The 25,147-nt window shown below is 35.5% G+C and overlaps 1 protein-coding gene across 2 annotated transcripts in view; it reads right to left on the bottom strand.

The window, feature by feature from the left end:
• Positions 1–3,195: 3,195 nt before the first annotated feature.
• Positions 3,196–25,147, bottom strand: part of swm (Zinc finger protein swm) — a 370,487-nt gene continuing 348,535 nt past the window's right edge. The window contains exons 17-19 of one of the 2 annotated variants that reach the window (XM_090372448.1): positions 23,247–23,327; positions 7,098–7,220; positions 3,196–3,491 (exon numbers count right to left, since the gene is read on the bottom strand). In XM_090372448.1, the coding sequence (XP_090228574.1) occupies positions 3,393–3,491; positions 7,098–7,220; positions 23,247–23,327 (303 nt within the window). In that variant the 3' untranslated portion in view covers positions 3,196–3,392. The remainder of the gene's footprint in view (positions 3,492–7,097; positions 7,221–23,246; positions 23,328–25,147) is intronic. The other variant, XM_090372445.1, reaches the window with a different exon arrangement.

The following is a 25,147-nucleotide window of genomic DNA, read 5'->3' as shown; positions in this document are numbered from 1 at the left end:
ACTTTTGGCCTGAACTGTAAATTTGGACAAAACTTATAAATTTTATTGAAAGTTTATTCTATGTATGTGAACTAACCTCAACATAACCATAAACAAATAAGTTATGCACCAAGCTATTAACAAGAATGACCACCTATATGCGTTAGAGCACTTGAGGTACCACTGAATGCTTATACGAGTCAGCCACAATGTGTTAAATCCCCGCTCAACAAGAACCACACGAAGAAAATGCAATGGGCACAGTACCACAACTTGGATTGGAAATAGTTCAAACCTGATGGGCCTGATGTCACTGCCATGATATTTGCATGAATGAGTCTAGTCCTGGAGCACTAGCAAGGTGGCATGTGAACAAAAACAAGTTTAGTATTTGCATGCAAGATTTCAGCAACTTATCAACAGCTTGGCAAACCATTCATCGAATCCTTATAAAAAAAACTTACCAATTTCCAAAGAATGCTCCAATCCTTAATGCAGCTTCCACTTAGAATGGTTCCTAGGTAATGATATCCTGTGATGGACTAGAATACCATGCTTGCTGAACTTCAATCCCACAGAAAACATCTTGGGAGTATTAGTATGATTACCAGTAATGTAGACTCTCTGGAATGAGTCATTTCTCATGCATGGAGTGCAATTACAGATAATCAACCTCAAAGCTTCATTGATTCTATGACAAATATGGTATTTAAAGTTATTGTAATGTATAGTAAATTTTTCTAAGTGAACTGATTTTCACATATCTCCTATTTTTTGTAAAATTAAAATATAAAATATTCTGTTAAAAACAAAAATTGTAAAACAATACTGTGAAAATTATTGTGCACCCCTGTTGGCAGACTTTGGGGGCCCATGCAAGCATAGATCATTACCTATAGGTACGTTTTTATACGTATGCAAGCATTGTGTTGGACATGTGCATGGTAAGTTTTTTCATTTTTTTATCTATCGCCATATTTTTTAGGTAGTATGTTGCCGAACATGTTTCGATATTTTTGGATTAACAGGGAAATCGATTATCTGGAATTTTATTTTGCCATCCATCCCAGAAAACCTAGAGTCTACTGTATATAAAACTTAAAAAGCACATCCCCTGATAATACTTTCTGTTATATGATTAAAATTTAATCCAAAATCAAAGATATTTTTAAATCCAAAGTGAGGCTGACAAAATCACTGATATTCAAGGAAGTGCACAATGGATATCACCCCCCAAATGTAATTTATTTTTTCTAATATTCCTATAAAGGCAAACACGGTTTTGTCTCTAGGTCTATTATCGAAAAAAAAAAAAAAATCCCAATTATCAGTAGCAGATACTACATTAGAGTTATGCTTGGCACGGTGCTAATTTGCTGTGTGAGTACCAAGATATCCCAAAGTTCAAAATAAAATCACAAAAATAAGACAAAGGCAAAACAATACTTACCCACACAGCAGTCAGATGCATGACTTCAAACCCAAAGGGCTGCACTGTCACACCCACCAAAAAGCGCCACTTATAAATAATGGAATTACATAAGGAAAGGGAACATAAACACATGCACCACCACTAAGGCATTAGCACTTATGAACTCGAAAAGGATTGCATCTCAGTTGACTAGTACCCAGACAATGCCAATGAGTATCTCTATATGACCTGAACACAAGAAAATAACAAGCAACTAAATTTAAAATGAAAAGCATGACATAGCTACCACCCTTTAAGTTAAATAAGAAAACGCAACAACAAAATGTAAATCTCAATGTCAACAGCCAATTAACAAAAACCTGGTGCTATATTTGTGTTTGGCTTAGAATGGCCTAAACGAAATACAAATATGCACATTAAAACTAAATAATGCAAACAGAATTAACATGTATAAATTATAAAGCATGTAGTATGCTTATTACTAAATCAGGTAGCAAAGTAGCACCTTGCCAAGTATAACTCCAATTGTAGTATTAATCTGCTATTTTGTTTTGTGATAATTAGTTTTTTTATTTTTTCTTATGATTTAAATCCAACTCAAGAAAAATTTGTAAAAAGGTAGTGGCAGTTAGTTCTAGTAGGAAGGTAGTGGAAGTTAGTTCTAAGCAGTTTTTAGAAGCTCGATTTTATAAATATCTATTAAAAAAAAAAAAAAACCAACACATGGTGAGTAGTACTGATTTAGAAACTTCAATATAATTAAATTGATTTACACTGAGCAATATTAAGATCAGAAACAGACTGGCATCAAAGACACCAATATCTTGGGATGGTTACTAATAATTTTTTTTAAAAATCATTACTATTGAAATTATCAAATTTGATCCAATCAGTAGCAGTCATGAATGAAAGTCAGTAGCAGTTGTGTGATAGTTTCTCAATTTTAAAAGTAGTGTTTCAATGTTTACCAAAATGTATTCTGTTTCTGCAGCAAATAAAAAAAATCAAATTAAAAAAAAAATCAAAGTAATAATAAAATACAATCCAGTACAGCTTGGCAATCCCTTTATCACCTTTTTTTTTTTTTTTTTTAAATATTTTTTTGTTTATGGTAAATGTGCTTTGAGCAGTTTTCCTCAAAGCTCTCCCCCCCTCTTTTTTTTTCTCTCTCTCTTTTTTTTTTTTTTTTTTTTTTTTGCCCATCTTTTTTTTTTTCCAATTTTTTTCTTTTTTTTTTTTCTTTTTTTTTTTTTTTTCTGTTCGTGGTATTCTTCTTCACAGGTTTTTTTTTCTTCAACAATCGGGCATCAGCAGAAAATTCTTGTAATAAAAAAAATGAACAAATATTTTAAACTGTCAAAGTTGAAAGACAGTCAAATTAAAGATGAAAATACATGACATAAAACTTAATACCTAACAATACAAGTACAGACAGTGCACTGAGGTACAAAGACAATACAAAATTTTCTATGTAACATTTCAATAGAAATACTAAAGCAGTGCGAGCATAAACTCACGTGGACACCTTTACATGTGTGTACTGCTAGAGAACATACAAATATAATATACATATTACATCCCTTATTGACACAATGGTTGCAATGCTAATAAAAACATTCTGAATATTCATTTACAATTGAACCGAAGGCATTTTGAAGAACCTGCTAATGATATACCATGAGAAAAACTATTATGGTAAATCATTCAAAACTATACATCCACATAATCATAAAGATCACAATTAATGGAACTGTACAGTTTGTATCCTTATACAGATCCTGAAATGTTTTCTTTCTTTTTTTTTTTTTTGTTTTTGTTTTTACAACTGCATTCTTCCCATTACTAAAAGTAACAGCCAAAAATGCATGTCAATAATGCTAACTAGAAGTCACACATAAAGTGTTAATAGTTCTATACAGTTCCACAGCTCAGAAGCTATGATATCAAATAACCCAGAAAACGGAGAATTTTTAGGTATATGTCATCGCCGCCAAGATCTTGCTTCACTATCCTCTTCCTCTTCATCATCTCCCAATAATAAATCCTCTTCTCCAACTTCTTCTAATGATGACTGTTGATGCTGAAAATAATCAGGTAATTAATATCCAAAACATTAATATCCAGTACAGAACTAAATAATATAAACACACATTTCAATAAAATTGGACCTGCATAACAGGCAAAGAATAGAACATAAATCAGGATGTCTACCAATCTTGGGTTATTTTAATAATAAATACTTCACTGAATTACACACTGTATTTCTGTCTTATCTCCAGGAAGCCAAATGAGAGTGACAAGCTTGAACCTGTGCTCACTCTAATTAGAAAAAAACATTATGTATCAGGCACTGCATTTGATACAGGAGTAGTCCCCCTGATGAAATTCCTGACTAGGTATCATCTTTTCATTTACTGTATTCAGATTTTGCATATTTGCCATCCCTTGATTCGACCTCTTGCTAAAATTGCCCTCCCATATCTGAATACTGTGTTATTTATTTATTATTTTTTATTTATTCGTATAAATTTTTTTTTGTTATTATTTGCTTCCTCAGTCCCAGTTCATTTTTGTACTGGGTTTTTCAAATTCTTTCACTTTTTCACTACTGCTTCACTTCCAGTTTCTACTATCCCTTAAACTTCTCTTAGTTTAGGCACTTCATGTGTTTTTTTCATTTCCATTTTCACAGACACTTTATTTATGTTACAAACCACACACACACATATATATATAGTTTTTAGCTAAGAAATTTTACTTTTTAGTAAATATATAGCTAATTTAAAACTGCAATTGTAATGATATAGAGTAAAACTTGATAGCATAATACATATCACTGCATTTAGGAATCTAACTTAGTATATCATTGTCAATTAATTGAATAATTTTCATTGTTGATCATTGTTTCATTAAATTGGAATTAGATGGAAATCATGTCCCAGACTAAAGCACCAAAGCAACAGGCACAAAGTAGTGGGAACTATGGCTCAGGGGAGAACCGAAGAGGTGATTCTCCTATGAACCACAGCCTAACAAAATGTGCAACTTGTGCACATCTTTCTGGAGCAGGGCATGATACAGTCAAGGGGGAGGATGTCATCTTTGTGTATGTTCGGTGCAGAGAGTGTGAAGAAATTAAGTTGCTGATGCTAGCTTGGGGGGGGGTATACACAGACTAATAGATTAACTAGAGCCGGAGGCAGAGGTGAAGGTGATTCTCGAACTGCATCTATTGGAAAATGCAGCAGGCTCGAACACAAAGTGTAAGGGATTTCAGGACCTGCTGTAGGTCATAATGGAACAAATAAATACATAGGCACAAATAAATACATTATATGGAACAAATAAATACATTAGGGTAACTAAGAGTAAGAACATATGCATGTACACTAATCTCGGAGAACTGTAAATAAATTTGATGTATTTGAAGTACTGATTAAGTCATCAAATCCAGACATTGTAGGGATAGCGGAGACATGGTGTCACTCAAGGCATAAGTGATTCCGAATCTAAATATGGAGAGTATAATGTATACAGGAAGGGACAGGACGGGTTATGCTCTTAGTTAAGAAGCATAATAATCTAACACACAGTGCATCCAGTCAACATGGGTGACCAGTGCAATGTGTCAGTCTGGTGTGATATAAGCACTGAGAAAAACAAAATTAAGAGTAGGCATGTGTTACAGGCCTAATGACTTTGATGAGTATACCAAACACATATACAGAGAAATAGAGGAGGCCAGTAAATCAGAATGTCTTATAATGAGGGATTTTAACTTTCTAGATGTTGACTGGAACTTGTGGGTTGGTCACTCACACTAGTAAGGCTTTTGTAGATTTCTTGCATGACTGTTTTTTACAGCAGCATGTTAGAGAGGCAACAAGAGGAAGCAATATTCTTGATTTAGTTATCAGCAGTGATTCTACATCCATTAAGAATCTGCAGGTAAAAGACCCATTGGGTGGCAAGCAATCACAGTTTACTTATGTGGAAATTAATTAAAGACAACTACTGTCAAGGGTGAAGAGAAAGGCTTTTGCTTTCATAAGGGTAACTACAGTGGTCTCAGACAGTTTTTAAATTCTATGCAGTAGGATCACCTGATGATGTTACAAACAGCAAATTCTAAATAGGAAGCATTCAGGGAAGTAATTAAAGATACTACTAGGCTTTTCATACCAATGAAGAAATACTGTTCAAGACTTAGACATAAATGAAAATCAGATGAATTATTGAGACAAGTGGCATAGAAGAAAAGTGCATGGGATGCATATAAATTATCAGGTGATACATAAGCCTATGGTAGATATAAATTAATCTGTAATTAAGTCACAAAGGAGGTTAGGCAAACTAAGGCAGATTATGAAAATCTCTGGCAAAGAATGCCAAGAAAAGCAGCAAAGAATTCTATGCTTATATCAACAGTAGAAGGAAGGGACTGCATCACATTGGGTCACTTGATGTCAATGGGTTAACTGTTGATGACCCTGCTCAGGTTGCTTTCAAATTGAATAGATATTTTGCATTGACATTTATACATGAAGAATTCTTTATGGGAGGGGATGTCAGAACTTTATCAAACTCCAACGGAGAGTTAAATGACTTTGCGATAACTGAAAGGAAAGTGGAGAGTGTTGAAGCTGAACATAAAAAAGGCACCTAGGGTGGATGGGATCTATCCAATCATATTAAGAGAGGAAACAAAGGAGGTGAGAAAACCCTAAACCATAATTATGAAAGCTATCTTGGATTCAGGGGAGGTTCCCATGGACTGGAGCTGTGTGAATGTATTCCCAATTCATAAAGGATGATCAAATGGTGAAATGAGTAATTACAGACCTGTTAGTTTATCACCTGTTACATGGAAGATAATGGAGTCACTGGTTAAAGAAATTATGCAGGATCATATGGACGGAATGCATAATCATACTGCTAAGTTTTGTTAAGTGGTGGTCTTATCTAACCAATCTGATAGGTTGCTATGATGCAGTGACTAATGTTATCAGTGGAGTCTCCCAGGTTTCACTGCTGGGTTCATTGTTGTTTTCAATATTTATTAATGATACTGATGAAGGTATATCAGACTTAATGCCAAAGTTTGCAGATGATACAAACGTTTGCAGGGTGGTTAATGACAATGATGGTATGTTAAGGCAACAAAATTTATAAAAATTAGGTCGATGGGCTGAGAAATGGCAGTTGAAGTTTAACAGTGACAAATGCAAGATACTGCATATGGGTAGCAGTAATCTCAGAGTAACTTATTAGCTGTGTGGCATTACACTCAGCATAATAAAAAAAAGAAAGACATGGGGAGTATTATGCAGTCAGCTATGAAATTCTGTGAGCAGTGCAGACACACTGCCATGACAGCTCATGGGATTTTGTGAATGATATACAGAAACTTTGATAGTAGGGATAAGGAGATGATTATCCCTTTGTACAAGGCTATGATTAGGCCCATCTAGGATACTGTATACAGGTCTGGAGGTCTCACTTTAGGAAGGCTGTAGATCTGCTGGAATGGGTGCAGAGAAGGTCAACAAGATTGGTGAAGGGAACAAATGGGTGCTCTCACCTAGAAAGGCTTCAGTCTGATGCAACCTAGGTAAAGATTGAACTTAGGCTGTGCAAATTACAAATTGTAAAATACCTACAGTATTAGAGAATAAAATAATTTTACCTCTTCAGTACCAAATTCCTCCTCTCCTTCTGCATCCAGTGATAGATCTGAATTTTTAGATATTTCCCCAAACCAAGTCATAGATAAAATTTGGTCATTATATTTAGATCCCATAGACACAGCCTATAAAATGAAAAAGAAATCAATAAATAAAATAAGCAATGATAAAATAAAATAATAATATATACATATATATATTATATAACTTAACATGGCCCAAAATACCAGTGGAATTACAACAGTTTCTAATTATAAAAATTGCTGCTATTCATCAAATGATTCAGCAGTACTTATCAGCCTTTTCTGCCGAGTTTATGTGAAATACATTGAAATAAAGTATTTAAAAAAAAGGAAAGAAAAACACATTACTTTTTAAGACATGCACATCTATATTGTTGAGTAAAAAAGTAAATTAACTGAAGTCCTACAGGAAAAACTATACATGGGGGGGGGGACAACTGTGGAATAGTAGCAAAAGTTTTTTTTTTTTTTTTTTTTTTTTGTTTAACCTGTTTTCGATACCCATGCAAAGATTAAATGAATAAATATGAAAGAAACCAAACCATGTTCAATGATCAGGGATTAGCTGTGAAACATACATTCATCAGGTTCCATGCATTGGAAATATCCACATATAAATGTGCATTTAGAATGTTTGTCTTTTCAGATTTATATATGTCAATGCCCAGTGCCTTCATTTTAATTGTAATTTCTTGTAACCTTGAGAATCACCAAAGTTGTGCACATGTTAATGGACAATTTCTTATCTTTATTTTTTACCTTATGTCTTTCTCATGTAAATAATTTAAACTGAGCAAAGTAGTAATAAAGTAGAATTGCTGAATCATTTAATCCATCCATATATCCAGAAATATGGATTAAATGATTCAGTTTAACTAAGTCCAAATTATAAACATTATGACAATATATACTTAATTCAATTTAACAACAAACAAGCAAGATAACAGCTAGCCTGACAGATAGCTTTGAAACAAATACAGAAAATACTGAACATGAGTGCCAACCATAAATATCACTTGAGTGGTGGTGTTTTTTTTATACACATGTGCAAAAGAAAGCTTATGCTGATAAAAGGGGAAAGGAGGTAAGAATAAGTACAGCTATAGCACCTCAATTTCCCTCAAATTACTCTAATAGATCTCGAGGTATAAAAATTTAGGGTTAGAAAGTAAAAAGTGAAAAGCAAAGAAAATAGCTTCTAATAATGGAACTTAGGATATACTGGGAGTGTATATCCTAAGTATCCAGTGCCAATATGTAAACATCTTTACATATTGGCACTGGAAATAACATAACTGAAAAAAAAAAAAAAAAAATTTAGAAAGTGCAAGGTTACAAATGTTGATGAAGCATTGCTTAAATGGTTCACCACACAAAGAAGTGCTGGATTTTCAATAGACAGTCCGACCTTGAAGGCTTAAGCAGAATAATTTGCTAAACAATTTGGGCGCGACGATTTTGTGTGTAACAACGATTGGTTGGATCGATTTAAAAACCAACATAACATTGTTTATGCAAAAATTAGTGGAGAATCTCGATCTGCAGATAAATTAAACCTAGTATACACTGGAATAAGGTGGAAAGCTTCAAATCCTTTTTTTTTTTTTTGTTTTAATTGGTTCCTTTTAATTGAATATTTCAGTAATGTTGGTTTGCAATTTTTTTAGGTTGTAGTAGGTTATAATTCAAACTGTTTGAATTATTTTAATTATTATAATATTCTTACAAATAGTAATTTTTATTATAATATTCTTGCAGTTGGTAATTTTTATTTATATTGTTTTATTGCCATTTCTTTTATTTCTTTATCATAATCCTGTTTTTGTCCATTACATACCATTCTTTAACTCCTTACAGTAATACCAGGATCCCTTACTAAAGGGTCGAGCAGTTTCAATTGTTAGTAGATGTTTCCAAAGGAAAGGTTTGTTTCTAACAGATTTTACTTTAAAATGATAAAGTGATCTGCATACAAAGTTCTTAGAAGTCCCGTTTCCAAAATTCTTAGAGGTCCCAAAATAAATTTATGGTTCAGTGAATACTTGCCCTGATTTTATTGTTTTTATATTCCTCCAGTCCTTGAATACATCTGGAATCAATGGTATCACAAACTGTATTCTAAATTAAGTCTTCACATCTGACAAAGATAGTATGTGGGGATTTCAATCTCACCCACAATCTCAAAAAATGCACTTTAGGCAAAACTATCAGTCACCGGGCCCTCTGCCATTAACACAGGATCCCACACGTGGAACTTAAAGACCAGATATCATACAGAGCAAATAGTTACATACTAGACAGCTTCTCTTATAAGTTGCTACACTTGAGTCAACACTAGCAACTAATTATGAAACTAATTGTGAATAAGACCATGAACCAGTTTTAATTTCTATCCAACCCTAAAAGTGTTCTCCCCATAAAATTTGGCCAGCTGGGTGGCATTATGATGTAGCCGGGTGTGGAAATGTAATACTTTGCAATATTATAAAATTTTATGTTATTTATAAATTTGACTTAAGCAATCGGGAACAAAAATTAATTGCATAATTTAACATTATATGCTCCTGTCGCATTGACCTCGATTGCATAGTATGTTTGAATTAATATTGATCGAGATCAGTGAGCAGTACAGTAGGATACCACGAGAATCGCTTAAATTTTAGCTGGGCCCATTCGATAAGTCCTGGGGAGAACTGCCTAAACACTCACTGTTAATTACCCAAATTAAGTCAAAATGATCAGGATATTTACCCAAAATATATAAACACTAATCCCTGCCTCTGCTTCTACTGCCATTCCATGGTATATACTACAAGACTGCAGCAATGGACCTGCTCATCTGGAGGTTCAACACCATCGCAACTACAACAGCTACAAAAACAATTCATCTATCAATGTGGTCAAAGGCCTGGTGGATACTTTCTTTAAACTCCAAGTTCAAGAATAAGCAAGAAGCACACAGATGCTTTTGTTTGCCTTACATCCAGGCAATGCTGGTGACAGAATTACCAAACTAAGGGCACATGATTTCAACAAGAAGAAATCATTAGATGTTCAACCTACTAACTGACACTATTTGTGTATGCAGCTAAGCAAAAAGAACTCACACTGCAAATTGATCCTCAAGATTTGCTAAGCTATGCTGCAAGATTCAAGAGGCAGCCAAGTAAGCATAAAAGCCTAATCCTTCTAATTTCAAAGGAAACCCCCCCCCCCAAATGGTACTATCAGCCATACAGTTTGATAAAAAGCAACTGATTTCAGCTATAAATACCCTCCCAGTGAACTTTGTGGCAGGTTCAGATAAAATCCTGCAATTAATCAAATGTCTCCAACCTTCTACTTGATGTTTGTTATTTGGTTTTTAGGAGCATTAGCAACTAAGGCCATATTGCTCCGGGATATGCGGTGGTCATTCCTTGACCTTTCCGCATACTCCGTATTTGGTGGTGACGGGCTCGAACCCCGGTCTAATCAAGAAGCATGTGCTACGCACTGCTGCTCCTTCCCACCTGGCTACGGAGGCGCCCCCTTCTACTTGATCCACTCTTACATATTTATAATTCTATACTAATACAGCAATACTTTCCAGATACGTGAAACAAATTTGTTTCACGTATCTGGAAAGATACTGTTTCACGTATCTCCCAGTGACATCCAAAAACAGTGGCATCAGCTGAGGTCAATCAATTCAGATCCATTGCAGAGGCACATTGCTTGCTGAAATTTCTTTTAAAATTAATGTAATCAGCAGTCAATTCTAATGCCTAATAAGCCAGAGAAAATTCACGATGAGATTAAGAATAGATCAACTACCACAAATCTACTTACAGTTACCAAATATATCTTGAATGCCTTTGATGAAAATGCAGAATTAGCAGTGACATATCTGGATGTCCAAGCAGCCTTTGATACAGTTGATGTCACTAGTTTGCTGCATCTTTGCAAAAAACATTTTCAATTTAAAGGTTTTTGACACCTCTCCTTTTTGACTACTCTCTTTTAGAGGATTTTTCTTTGGTTTTTGACATCTCTCCTCCACGAAAGGATTCCTTCTTTTCAAAGCTATACCTGAAAAGTTAATGGTGGAGTTATTCAAGAAGAGGAACTCTCAGGAATCCTCTTCATGGCTGTGTACCATTCAACTTTGGCAGAAAAGGCATTCTATGCTATGCAGGTGACATTAAAGTGATGATATCTATTAGTGTCCATGAAAACAAAATTACTAATGAAATAAATGACAAACTTCCAGATGGCAGAGTACCTTGCACACTTCGGAGTAAAAATCTAAATCACCTCACAAATCAATACATTTCTCAAGAACATTGCCGCACAGATAACACACTCATAATATGGCACTTGGATCCCAGTGCTCCAAAATCATATGGATGATTTGGGCATAATGTTTGACCAACAGTTCCATTGTGGAGGGCAGTCCTTCACGAACAACCGTGCAGAGATAATGCCCATACTACACTTGGATCCCAGTCTCCCAAAAGAATATGGATATGGTAACATTTAATTCAAAGCTTTCCACAAACCACATGGAAGGTCTGCATCTAAAACAATATCGCTTGAAGTGGCAGATGAAACAATAGCTGCGGCACATTTGCAATCTTGCATACACCAGGAATTATATTCAATGATTTCTGTAATGAGCAATTCTCTTTGATGTTGCAATCTGTGGATTGGCACCCGGTAAGAGTGTTATAGGCCTAATGACAGTGATGAATATACAGAGAAATAGTGGTCCAGTAAATCAGAATGTCTTATATGGCGGATTTTAACTTTCCAGATCAAGGGAAAAGGCTTTTTCTTTCATAAGGGTGATTACAGTGGTCTCAGACAGTTTTTAAATTTTACATGGGAAGTATTCAGGGGAGTAACTGTAGAAGCAACTTTTAAGGTTTTCATAGCAACTAAGAAATACTGTTCGAGGTTTAGACCTAAATGGATGTCAGATGAACTGATAAGACTTGTGGCAGAGAAGAAAATGCATGGGATGCATATAAATTATCAGTATATATATGCTATTGATCACAGAATAGTATATACAGTAATACCCTGAAGTTACGCAATAGGTGGGTCAGACAAAAATCGCTTAAGTCGCATTCACTTAAGTCGGGGTACAACTTTGCATATAAATACATATAAATTTTGTTTAATTGGGACCAAGGACTAACAAAAACACTAGTTTAGAAGAAAAATATTTAATAAAATTGCAGTTATTTATACATATTAATACAAAATATGTATTAAAAAAATAAATGGGTTACGTAAAAAAGTTATTTAGATGTCGATGGCGTCATAAAATCTAACAAATTGGTCTGACGACACAGCACCTTTTTTTCACGCAGAATTTCTTCGTAGCAAGCTAATATTTTTTTTTATTCCTTGCTTTGTAGCTATAATGCGTTCTTCGTTGGAGTCCATGTTTTCTAAAATTTTTAAGCCCTTTACAATTGAGCTGAGATCTTCTGTCAAGCTTGCAACTGTCATGTGTTTTTCTGGTGGAACTGGGCCTGAAGTGTCGGATAGTTCAGTGAGGTTTTGCTCACGCATCTCTATGAGCTCATTCGTTGTCAGCTTCTGACTATGTGAATCCAACAGCTCGTTGGCATCATTGCATATCATCATTGACTTCCAAATTTAATTGCCTGGCAAGATTAACTTCTTCTATCACATGAGCGACATGATCAGTTTCTGGTGTTGTTTTCGTCTCGGTTTTGAAAAAAAATGGACAAAGTTACTTCCAGACATCATTCAATGTTTTTTTGTGAATTTCATCCCAAGATTCTTCAATGATTCTTATGGCATCTAAAACATTGAATTGTTTCCAAAAGTCTTTAACAGATATATCATTATTTTGTCTCATAGCTTCATTCAGACGTGCAAACGAACACCTCGTGTAGTAAGCCTTGAATGTTTTGATGACTCCCTGGTCCAATGGTTGAAGCAAGTTGGTTGTGTTTGGAGGCAAAAACACAACTTTCACACGTGGGTTGAAATTAATTAGGGTTGCAGGAGGGTGACCGGGTGCATTGTCAATAAGAAGCATCACCTTAAATGGAATCTGTTTAGACTTGCAATAATGTTCGACTTCGGGTATGAAGTGGTGACCAAACCAGTCCTCAAAAACTGGAAGCTGTCGCCCAAGCTTTATGATTTGACTTCCAAATCACTGGTAAGCTAATTTTAGATATACACCAAACGAAAAAATCAAGAACCGCGTAACTCCGGGTTCGCGTAAGTCGGGGTATTACTATTCTGTGATCAAGTTACAAAGGCAAGATAAGCAAATTACAAGAAGTTTCTGGTAAAGAATGCAAAGAAAAGGCTTCTTTGGCTTACGTAAACACTAGAAGGAAGGGGCCGAATCACATTGGTCTACTTGATGTCGAAGTTGATGTCAATTTAACTGTTAATGATCATGCTCAGATATTTTGCTCCTACATTCACACATTAGGAATTCTTTAGAGAAGGGAATGCCAGAATTTTATCGAATAACAGGGAGCTAAATAATTCTGTGTTCACTGAGAGGAAAGTGGAAGAGAAATTGAAGCTAAACATAAAACAAGGCAACTGTGGTGGATCCAGAGCTATATTCAGCTGATACTTATCAGTTAATATATAAGTGTTGATGACATAAACATAATATTCACTTATATATTATTAAAGTTGTTTGCCTTACAAAATCCCTCTTGTAAACATTTGCTTAATTATCACTGTTCATGTAAAATGTAGAATGCAAGGCGAATGCCTATATCATATTTATTTATAATTTTAGCTAGTGTGAGGCTGTTTATCACACCTCATAGCAAACAATTACCATTTAGTTACTCTCACCATTACTGAGAGCAGTCTATACACTTCTCTCTTTACACAGGAACCATCTCATCCACTCAAGTCAAGTGGACCCAATTTCAATTATTGATGATCCTGCTCAGGTGGCTAACAAACTAAATGAGTATTTTGCATCTACATTCACACATGAGGAGTTATTCAGGGAGGGGAATGCCAGAGGTGAACTAAACTCTGTCAGTGAGCTAGATGATTTTATAATAACTGAGAGGAAAGTGGAGAAGAAATTGTTGAAGATAAACATAAGAAAGGCACCTGGGGTGGATGGGATCTATCCAGTTATATTAAAAGAGGCAGCAAACACTTGGCCATAATTATGAGAGCTTTCTTGGACTCAGGGGAGGTACCCATAGAATGGAGATGTGAAAATGTGACCCCAATTCACAAAGGAGGATCAAAGGTTGACACAAGTAATTATAGACCTGTTAGTTTAACTTCTGTTCCAGGAAAATTAATGGAGGCACTGGTTAAAGAAGCACTGCAGGATCATCTAGACAAGACTTCAGTTATAGCTCAGACACAGCACGGTTTTGTTAAGTTTTTTTTTTTTTTTTTGGTAGTTGTTGGCGCATTGGCTTCTGTGGCCATAACGCACCTCCCAAGGTTTTTGCAGTACTTTGATCCAAGCCCGAGGCGGGATTCGAACCCACGACCTTTGGGTTGCCAGGCAAGCACTTTACCCACCCGGCTAGTCCGGTCGGCGTTTTGTTAAGGGGAAGTCTTGTCTCACCAATTTGACTGGATACTATGATGTAGTCACAAAAGAATTGGATGCAGGGAATAACTTTGATATTATATATTTGGATCTTAGAAAGGCTTTACATGGAAGACTGCTGCACAAATTGGAGCAGTGCGGCACTGGAGGCAAATTGCTGCTATGAATAAAGGGATGCTTGAGTGGGAAAAGACAGAGTGGTAATCAAAGGACACTGATCATCATGGACTAATGTTATTAGTGGAGTCCCTCAGAGTTCAGTGTTGGGTCCATTGTTGTTTTCTGTATTTATAAATGATACTGATGATGCTATATCAGGCTTAATGTCCAAGTTTGCAGACGATACAAAGGTTGGCAGAGTTGTTAATGACACTAATGACAGTATGCTGCTGCAACAGGATCTAGAGAGGTTGAGCAGATGGGCTGAGAGGTGGCAAATGAAGTTTAACCTAGACAAATGTAAAGAACTACATATGAGAAGCAGTAACCACAGGGTAACGTATCAACTCTGTGGTACTACACTGACAGTGGTAGAGAATGAAAAGGACCTGGGGTAATTGTGCAGGCAGATATGAATTTTTCTGAGCAGTGCAGATGGTCTGCAAGAGTAGCTCGTGGTGTCTTGTCAATGATATACAGGAATTTTTCTAGCAGGGATAAGGAGGTGATTATGCCCTTGTATAAGGCAATGGTCAGGCCACACCTTGAGTACTGTATACAGGTCGGGAGCCCTCATTTTAAGGATGTAGAGCTGTTGGAACGAGTACAGAGAAGGGCAACAAGATTAGTGAATGGAACAAAGGGTTGCTCTTACGAAGAAAGGCTTAAGTTTTGCAGATTAAGTTAGGCATCTGAGAGGTGATCTGATTGAGGGGTATAACACCTTAAATGGTTTCAGCATACTCAATGCTGATGGGATTCTTTCTTTCGCAAGGGCATAAATTCAAATCGAGGAAACACAGTTGTAGAATAGATGTGCGGAAGTCTGATTTTAGCCAGCGGGTAGTTGATTGGTGGAACAGACTTCCATCTTTTGTTGTGGAAGTTGATAGCCTAAATAAATTTAAGGTTGAGCTGGACAGGTATTAGGAACGAATGGAGGGGTGAAATCGAAGTACCCCCACCCCCCTCCCCGGTTGATGCCACATAAGCTTGCTTTCTTGCATTGTATTCCACTACTAATGCTAATTTCGGCAAAGTCCAGACAGTCTGTGACAGTCAAATCCTCTGCTTGCACCTTCATGATGGTGGGACTGTTAATAATCCAGGGCATAACCTCCATGCACAAGCACACTGTGGGTGACCACCCAGGTGTGAACCAATGTAAGCGGGGGTCGAGGTGTGGTGCTCACACTACATGGAGGAATGCCACCCCTCTGTATTTACCAGGCAATACTAGGTGGTAATGACTCTCATCAACCGGTGCAATACCAGCACTCTGCTTATTGGAAGCTTGAAATGGTGGAACCCAAGTTTAGTCTACAGAGCTAACTTCCGGTCAACCCTTCCATCATGCAGTATGACTGATGACTTTTGAGGTTATGATGAACATCATGGCGAGATTCAATCTTCCTTACATTTCGAGGGTACAGCTCCAAAACGTTCAGTCAGGTGTTAGTACTCAGGACTAAACCTATTGGTAACTCTTTAGGAGGCTTCGGATCAGCTAGTGTATAATCTTGCTACCTCTATTCTGCCAGATAGTGACTGGAGGGAGTCCAGATAGTGACTGGAGGGAGTCCAAGTAGTGTGTATGCGGGGGCATTGTCGAGGCCACGTTATATCAAAGGTCTGGGTATATTCTTACCATGTGTACGCAATATCCAAAAATTTCATTACTTCATACAGCATGTCCCCCCCACTTTTTTTTACTATTGAATACACCATGAATTGTCACACTTTGGGAGGTTTAGATCTGCGAAAAGATCTAAACCTCCCAAACACTTCCTAGTTCATTTCACAAATATACATGGTCTCAATTCGAATCTCAATGATGTCCATTTCCACTTGCAGTCTGTCACATCCCATGTACTTTTCTGACAGAATCTCAGTTATCGGTTGAATCAACTACTGCTCATCTCAGTTGCACAAATTATTCGCTGTATGATTCCTTTTGCCTCAAAGGTGGTACTTGTGCATATGTCCATTCCAATATTCCCTATCCCACACTCCTCTAAAATCTCCAACTTTTTCGAAACCATGGTTTCGAAAAAGTTGGAGACCATGCTAAGTTGGAGACTAAATGTGCTAACGCTGTTCGAAAGAAGAATGTTGAATATTGTAATTACCTTGTTTCCAATAATTCAGTTTCATTTTCTGCCTACACCAAAGCTCGCAACAATTGTAAAGCAGTTATTAATCAGTCTAAACTAGATTTTAAACAGGCTAAGAGTAGAAAACATCAAGATCCATCAAAATTCTTCTGACATCCTTTTGACGGAAGACCACAGAAGCATTGAATGGAGTGTGTTGAGAATGGTGGGATGTGTTTTACCAAGATCATTAATACATGAGTTGGAAGAAAAATGAGATGCTCGAAGGTCAGCTTTATCCTTGACTCAAGTGACAACAGAACCTTCTGGTTTTTACAGAGTTGATAGCCGAGCATTCTGGTCTCAACTTTTGCCCATCTCTGTTCCCAACTCTGTAAAAACCAGATGGTTCTGTTGTCACTTCAGCCAAGGATAAAGCTGACCTTCGAGCATCTCATTTTTCTTCCAACTCATGTATTAATGATCTTGGTAAAACACATCCCACCATTCTCAACACACTCCATTCAATGCTTCCGTCAAAAGGATGTCAGAAGGATTTTGATGAATCTTGATGCTAAGAAAGCACTAGATCCCTATGGTATTTCTTCACTTGTTCTCAAAACCTGTGCTCCTGAACTTACTCCTGTTCTTTACTGCCTTTTTTCACTTTATTATTCCAAAGGTGTTTTTCCTTCTGCTTGAAAATTTGCTCATATCCAGTCAGTTCCTAAAAAGGGGTGACAAATTCCTCCCATCCAATTATCGTCCCATTGCAATTACTTCTACTCTTAAGTAATGGAGAAATCAATTATCCCCCAACTATTAAACTACCTAGAAATCTTCCATCTGATCAACGATCGCCTGTATGGATTCTGTCAGTATTGATCCACTGGTGATATTCTGGCTTATGTTATCCATTTATGGACAAATTCAATGGAAATGTTCGTTGAAACACAAGCAGTTGCTCTTGACATCTCAAAGGCTTTTGATCATGTTTAACATAAAGGTCTTCTAAACAAGCTTCCATCTTATGGTTTGCCAACTGTTTTTTGTAACTGGTTATCCAGTTTTCTCTCTGATTGCTCACTGAGGGTGATGGTAGATGGCTCTCTGTCTTCTAACTTCTCCACTAATGCTGGTGTCCCCCAAGGTTTGTTCTTTCCCTCGCTCTTTTCCTCTTGTATATTAATGACCTTCTTCCTCTGACTGGAAATCCTATCCATAGTTTTGCCGATGATAGCACATTGCATTCCACTTTCTAGTTTGAGAAACCTTGCCCTGTTCAATCAGCTTCAACTTCTCAAATACCTGCTACCAATTCTCCAGTGGGGCAAGGACAACTTAGTTTATTTCAATCCTTCTAAAACTCAGTCTTGTCTCATATCTCGGAAAAAGTATTCTTCAGCTCCTATGCTTATTTTTGTTGACACTCCGATTTCTAGGCAAGACGATATATCTCTTTTGGGATTACCCTGACTTCTAATCTCTCTTGGCACAAGCACATTACAAATATTGCTTCCTCTGCATCTGGTGTGGTGCCCCCAAAACCTCTCTCAGGCTTCTAGATTCCATTCAGAAGAGGGCAGTTAGGTTAATTAATGACTCATCTCTAACAGCATCTCTCCACTCACTGTCTCATAGACATACTGTTTTTGCTGAATGCCTTTTCTACAGATACTTCCACGGGCACTATTCTTCTGAATTGGCTTCTATAATTCCCACTCTCTCTCTCTTTCAAAACAGTCCCAACACGTGCCGCCACCAGCCATTTACTCTCCAACTTCAAACTCTCAGAACCAACTTTTCATCTTCCTCATTTATTCATTCAACAACCTTCCTTCATACATATTTCCTGAAAATTACAGTCTACAGAAGTTCAAGTCTAAAAACTGAGAGAATTAAAGCCATGTGCTGAAGGACTTGAAATTTCAATTCTGAAGATAGGTAAAGATTATGAAGCAAAATGGGTAGCCCAACTTCCAATCTGTAAAGGCAGTGTAACAGATTTACATTACTCTTGTCAAACATGTGAATGAAAGCAAAGAAGACAAGCAAAATCATGATAGTTCAAAGGGATCAATATATAAATTGTGTTGAATGCTGAATCATATAATTTTCACAAACTTTATTCTAGATCTTGGTTTATTATGTGATGTGTTGCAAGAATTATCAGTACTAAATCTAGAACTTGCAAAAGCAGGGAATCACAATATCCCCTGAATATTGAAAAATTTTAGTTCAAATAAAATTTTTCAAAAACAGGAAAATGAACACTAGATTTTATTATAAAGAAATTTTTCATGCTTTGGATAATATGAAATTAAAAGAAATAGTTCTTCATGTCTCTGCTGAAATGTATCAAATTCTATCAATCCAATTGAATTTTATAACCATGGGCTAAAATTTTAGAGCCTCAGTTTTGGCTGAAGAATGACAATGATTATGAAAATTTTACCTTTGGTGAAGCTGACCTATAAAACTTATGCCAGAGATTCTAAATACCAGAAAGGAAATTTTTTGTGGATTCTGTCAGAGCTTAATTGATAAGAAAATATTTTCCTCAATGACTCATTTAATCAAATGAATTTAATTGTAACATGCCAGAGATCATCTTTGTTGAATATCACTACTGCTAATTTACTATTTTTCAAACGTGTGGGGCCATTGCAGCAGTTCAATCCACACCCTACATCCGCTCGTGGTATCTCCAAGATCACCACCTCACTAATGATATGCAAAGAAGAATAACAGTGAAATAATGTATAAGAGAACATAGAAATAAGACATTTGGAATTTTCTTTAATAAATAATTCTATATAGTTACTTTCTTCATTCATTATTTTTAGTCCAATGTAAATTAACATTATGTATGTAAATGTAATTATAAATTATATAAACTTTACTCTTTTATAAAAAGAATTTAACATTTTTTTAGGAAAAAAGGACTGCTGGGATCTATCCAATTATATTAAGAGAGGCAGCAAAGGAGGTAAGCAAAACCCCCAGCCATAATTATGATGTCTCCTTTGGATTCAGAGGAGGTCCCTATGAACTGGAGATGTGTGAATGTATCCCCAATTCATAACAGGGGATCAAAAGGTGATTAAGTGTAATTACAGATCTGTTAGCTTAACCTCAGTTCCAGGGAAAATAATGGAGTCACTGATTGTGTACGGGTTTGGAGGCCTCATTTTAGGAAGGTTGCAGATCTGCCGAAATGGGTGCAGAGAATGGCAACAAGATTGACGAATGGAACAAAAGGGTGATCTTACCAAGAAAGGCCTCAGTTTCGCAAATTGCAGCATCTGGAGATTAGGCACCTGCGAGGAGTTTGATTGAGGTGTTTAAGCCTTGAATTGATTGTGTAAGTTCAATGCTGATGATATTCTTCCTCCTGCAACTTGCCTACAGCTAGTGGCTGGCTGATTGTTGGAACAAACTACCATCTTGTTGTGGAAGTGGATTGTCTGAATAAATTTAAGGAAGAACTAGAACATTATTGAAGGAAGAGAATAGGTGATGTGAGAAGTGTTTTTTTTTTTTTTTTTTTTTCTCCTCGCTGATGCTTTATAACCTTGCTTTCTTGCACCATTTGCCATACTAATACTACTACCTTCAAGCACCTGTATCCTGGGAATACAAGGTGTGACTATTAAATAATGAAATATTTCATACCTTACAAATTATCTCCTTCAAAATTGCCTTGTTCCATACTGTTCCATACATTTCTTTTAAGCACAGAAACATGTTTTTTTTCTGAAGGGTCTTCAATGCACTGGAAATGGGCTGACTTAATACTTTTCAGTTCAGGGAAGAGAAAAAAAAAGTCACAAGGGGCCAGGCCTGGTGAGTAGGGTGCATGCTCATGCACAGGGGTTTGTTTTTTTTGACAGGAAATTGGCAAATATAGATTTTCTTTCAAAAAATCTTCACAAACCTGAAATATTCTCATTCTTTGAACTTCATTCAAAATTTTTGGCACCATCTTGGCATACACTTTTCTCATGTCTAAATTTTCAGTTAAAATTTGTCGTTATTTCTTTGTCTATTTTGAGTTCTGATGCAACCATTCTAATGCTTAAACAATGATCAATAAACTTCTAATCAATGTCCGTACCCAGTCTACATTTTAATCAGTTTTCACGGATACCAAACGTCATGGTCATTCAACATCTTCCACATTATATCTAGCTTCTAAAAATCCTTTATGCCATTCAAACATGTTTATGCAAGATCTTGACACAGTGTCTTCCCCATAAGCTTTATGTAACAACTCATAACTTTCAGTTGGTGTTTTCTTTAGATTTGTAAAAAATCTAAGGTTTCTCTGTTGTTCATTATTTTGACTGTCATTTTTTTCTGGTAAACTGCAAAAAAAAGATAATGAAAACCTGTGTTTTCATGAGTGTGTTGGAATGTGGCTTGGCAGCCAACTAGGGAAAGGTTTATGGTAAACTGTTATGCCTTTGTTTTCACAGGTGGCAATCAGCTGCACATGCAGTCTCATTATTTAATAGCCAAACCGTATACTGGCTTCTCAGGTGGGCAGCATACAAATACAGAATTATAACATTCAAATGATTAGCAGTGTGTAACTATTAATCATTTGATTATGAAAATCATTCAGTTATGTTCGTCACTAGTTCATTGGTAGTATTAATAGTTAATTCATAATTCATTAATAGTGCCTGTTTCAAATGTTGGCAGAAACCTATCAAGTCATTACTGAATCTTAGGCAATTTTACAAAAATTATGCAAGCCTAATTTTGTAAACTGATCCTTACTTCATTTTATCTACTGTAATCCATACATACTTTTATTACGATGCACAATGTAACAGTAATCTTATTTGTGATGACATTATGCTCCCCATCTCCAGTGTGTGTTTGAGTGAACAACACCCCACATCAACATAATTTTTCTTCATATGTGTACTCACATTCATTGCTGTAAAACCTCTGGCATCTGCTTCCAGTAATGAGTAATAATATATGCAGCCTTGATCCCTTCAGAAAAAGATTTTAATAATGTTCCTATCACATCTTTCTCATTTCTTCAAAATCCTCAATCTTTAAATATTTCAAATGTCACATTTAAAGAAATAAATCCTAAGATTTTTGTGGACAAACTTTTCCAAAGTTCCCTTAGACTTATATGCTACTTTATTAATGGACATATTAAATACAGTTAAAAGTTAATCGTGATTTTGAAACACCTCAATCTGAAAGTTAAATTTTCAGTGTGTGTGTGTGAATTTCATTTAATAGAAAAAGTATATAGGTTATTTCATAATGTGTGTGACTTACTTTCAGGATAGATTCAAGACCTAAAAACAATGAAATATTGTAAGTATATTGTGTGAAATAAGTATAATATAATGTGTAAGCAGCTATGCCTATTTGAATTTCAAAAAATGGCTAGGGAATTGTCAATGGTAAAAAATAACAAACCAATGAAACTGCTATAGCCATTTTTAAAAATTCAAACAGCCATAACTCTGTAAACCATTCAGAATCATTTACATTAACTCCCCTCCCCCCAATGTTTTCATCTCCTGAACACATTATGAAACACTTCATAAAAATGAGGCTCTTAGGCTTACTAAGCCTGGCCACCTCTTCCCCTGGTATCATGTACACACACACGCACGCACGGGCAATGTTAAAATTGGACATATTACAGTTTAGACTTTACAATTTCTAAATTAAAATTTTGCCTCAAGTGTATTTTTCTGAGAAAAATATTTTCAACACTTCGATTTAGTTTAAAAACATACAGGTGTACCAGTGTACTTTTTAAAAAAGTACAAACAATGTTACTTGAATAAAAAAAACAACAACACAACAGTTGTAGCATGCAGAGATATTACAAACTGCCAAAGAAGAGTGAACATTACACAACTGTTTTTCTTCTTTCTTTAAATAAGACTGGTTTACATTCATTGGGAAAGAGTACATGAATGCCATTAACAGATGAAACAGATGGGAACAACCTTCCCATCTGTTTCATCTACTAAGCAGCTGATTAGGCAAAATTTAAATTTAGAAAAAATAAAATCAATCAAAACAGTAATACTTAGTTCAATTTTAGCATCAAATTCAATAATTTCATCCCAAATATGGCAAAAAAGGCCCAGATGACGAAATAGCCTAATCCTAAAAATGAGCAAAATAGATCCCACTGCCTTTTAATTAAAACACACAGACACACACCCACAGGGTTTTCTTATCCTATGGGGGGAAAATAGTCCCCGCCCCCAAATTGAATACCTAATTCCTTAGATAAAGAAAATTACTTACCATTTCAGCATCTCTCCTAGTCTTAAATGTAAACACTAAGCCCAATTCAGTATCTTCACTGCATTCAATTTCCCCAAATTGCTAAAAATTAAAACAAAAATACTGAGAGAAAGGACTCAGCAATTACCTGTGTGAGATGGGCAAAAAGAAGTGAGTGATAAGATTTATATTCTAACAAACAATTGAAAGCAATGACAAAAACACTGTAATAAAAAATATTTTAAATTGAGATGCACTACCATAAAAGAATGCATCTCACTGCACTGGGTTTTTTTTTTTTTTTTTTGAGATGAATGAGTCAACACATGCACTTCAAAAAATAAAGTAAATTAAATAAAGTTAAATCCAAATAAGAATTGGTCCCAGTGAATCCTACGATAAATTTTTTATGCAGAGCATATTTGCTTAAGTTAAGCAAATGCTTAACTTTTAGCAATACATGCTAAAACGTCAAACAGAAGATTAGCTTTTTGGCATCTTAATCAATATAATGTAACTTAAAAAAAAAAAAAGAGCTGTCACTAATGAACAAACTTTGAATCCCTTCCTCCAGTTAATAATAAATTGATGAAAGTTGTTATACTAATATTAACAAATATGAATCTAAAAGCTTTTACTTTCTGACAGTATTCAGTGATTGTTATGTTAGCCGAATGCTTTGCATAAGTATCATGGGATTGAAAAAATAGTTCTCCAAGAGTTTCTGTTCTAGCTTTTGAACAACAACAGATAATCACAACTTCTAACAAACTTCTTAATGTCATAAATAATTTCAACAGCAAAAGCATGCATTGATTCTAAAACAACTATATTATATGTTACTGTGGGATTCCAGAAACCTGCTTGTCCACCTGCCATAGGCAACTATCATTCGATCACTGGATAGAGGATTTTTAGTCACCCAATGTGACTTTAAAAATCAATAAACAAATCAGAAAATGGCATGATGCTAACTTTAAAATTATTCCATCTAATTTCAAGCATCATTTTATGGTACTGAAAGGCATGAAAACTACTTTCAACTCAGCGGCGTAGCTACCATGTAGGCAGGCAAGGCAATTGCCTCCGGGCCCAGCGTCTTTGGCTGTCTCATGTTTTTGCATTTTCATTAAGTAGGGGCCCGAACATGTTCTTTGCCTCTGAGCCAAAAAGGGTAGCTATACTAGTGTTTCAACTGTTCCACTTTTCATTTTGTTAAACAGTGCACATAACCACATTACTGAAGAGGATAGAGTGACAGAAATTTTTTGAAAATTCAATCATTTAAATTCATATACAGTGCTACCTCGACATAATGTGCCTGCCTCTTCATACTGTGGTTTCACATATACCATGTGTATTATCAAAATGAATTATGAAAAAAAGTAGTGTGCTCAAAGAATTAATAATTTCATATAGGAAACCGAAAAAAGTGAATACTGCATATACTCATATCTACTGTACATCCCACTACTGTATTTCCAAGAGGGGAAATTAGCTAAAAAGTGGCTGTATATTTGCTCCAATGTGTTTGATATTCAGCTGCAGAGTAATTTTTTTAAACAAGACTCAGAGACAAATTACTATAGACATCTAGTTATTCCTCTCAGCTAGAGATGCAACAAAAGAGCAGCTACTTCTGGAAGAGAATACAGGTATGTTCATCAAGTGTGTTATATTAATTACAAATTAAATTTTTGTAAATATCACATGACATCCTTTCTTCAACTATAAGTTACATTTAGGATAGCAAAAACTGCTAAGGTCTAAACTGGACAAAAATATACATGAACTGACAAATGATTCATAGAGAAATCATCTGACTTTACTCTGGCTCTATGATAGGCCAGACTTTGGTTTTGATTTAGTTTTCTCAAAACATGGTAAATTCTAGGCATCTAAAATAAATACATGGCAGAATT

Source organism: Mastigoproctus giganteus, chromosome 1 (assembly GCF_048544385.1).
Source record: "Mastigoproctus giganteus isolate SK-2022 chromosome 1, ASM4854438v1, whole genome shotgun sequence".
NCBI classification, from domain to species: Eukaryota; Metazoa; Arthropoda; class Arachnida; order Uropygi; family Thelyphonidae; genus Mastigoproctus; species Mastigoproctus giganteus.
This window is presented reverse-complemented; position numbering and strand designations above follow the sequence as displayed.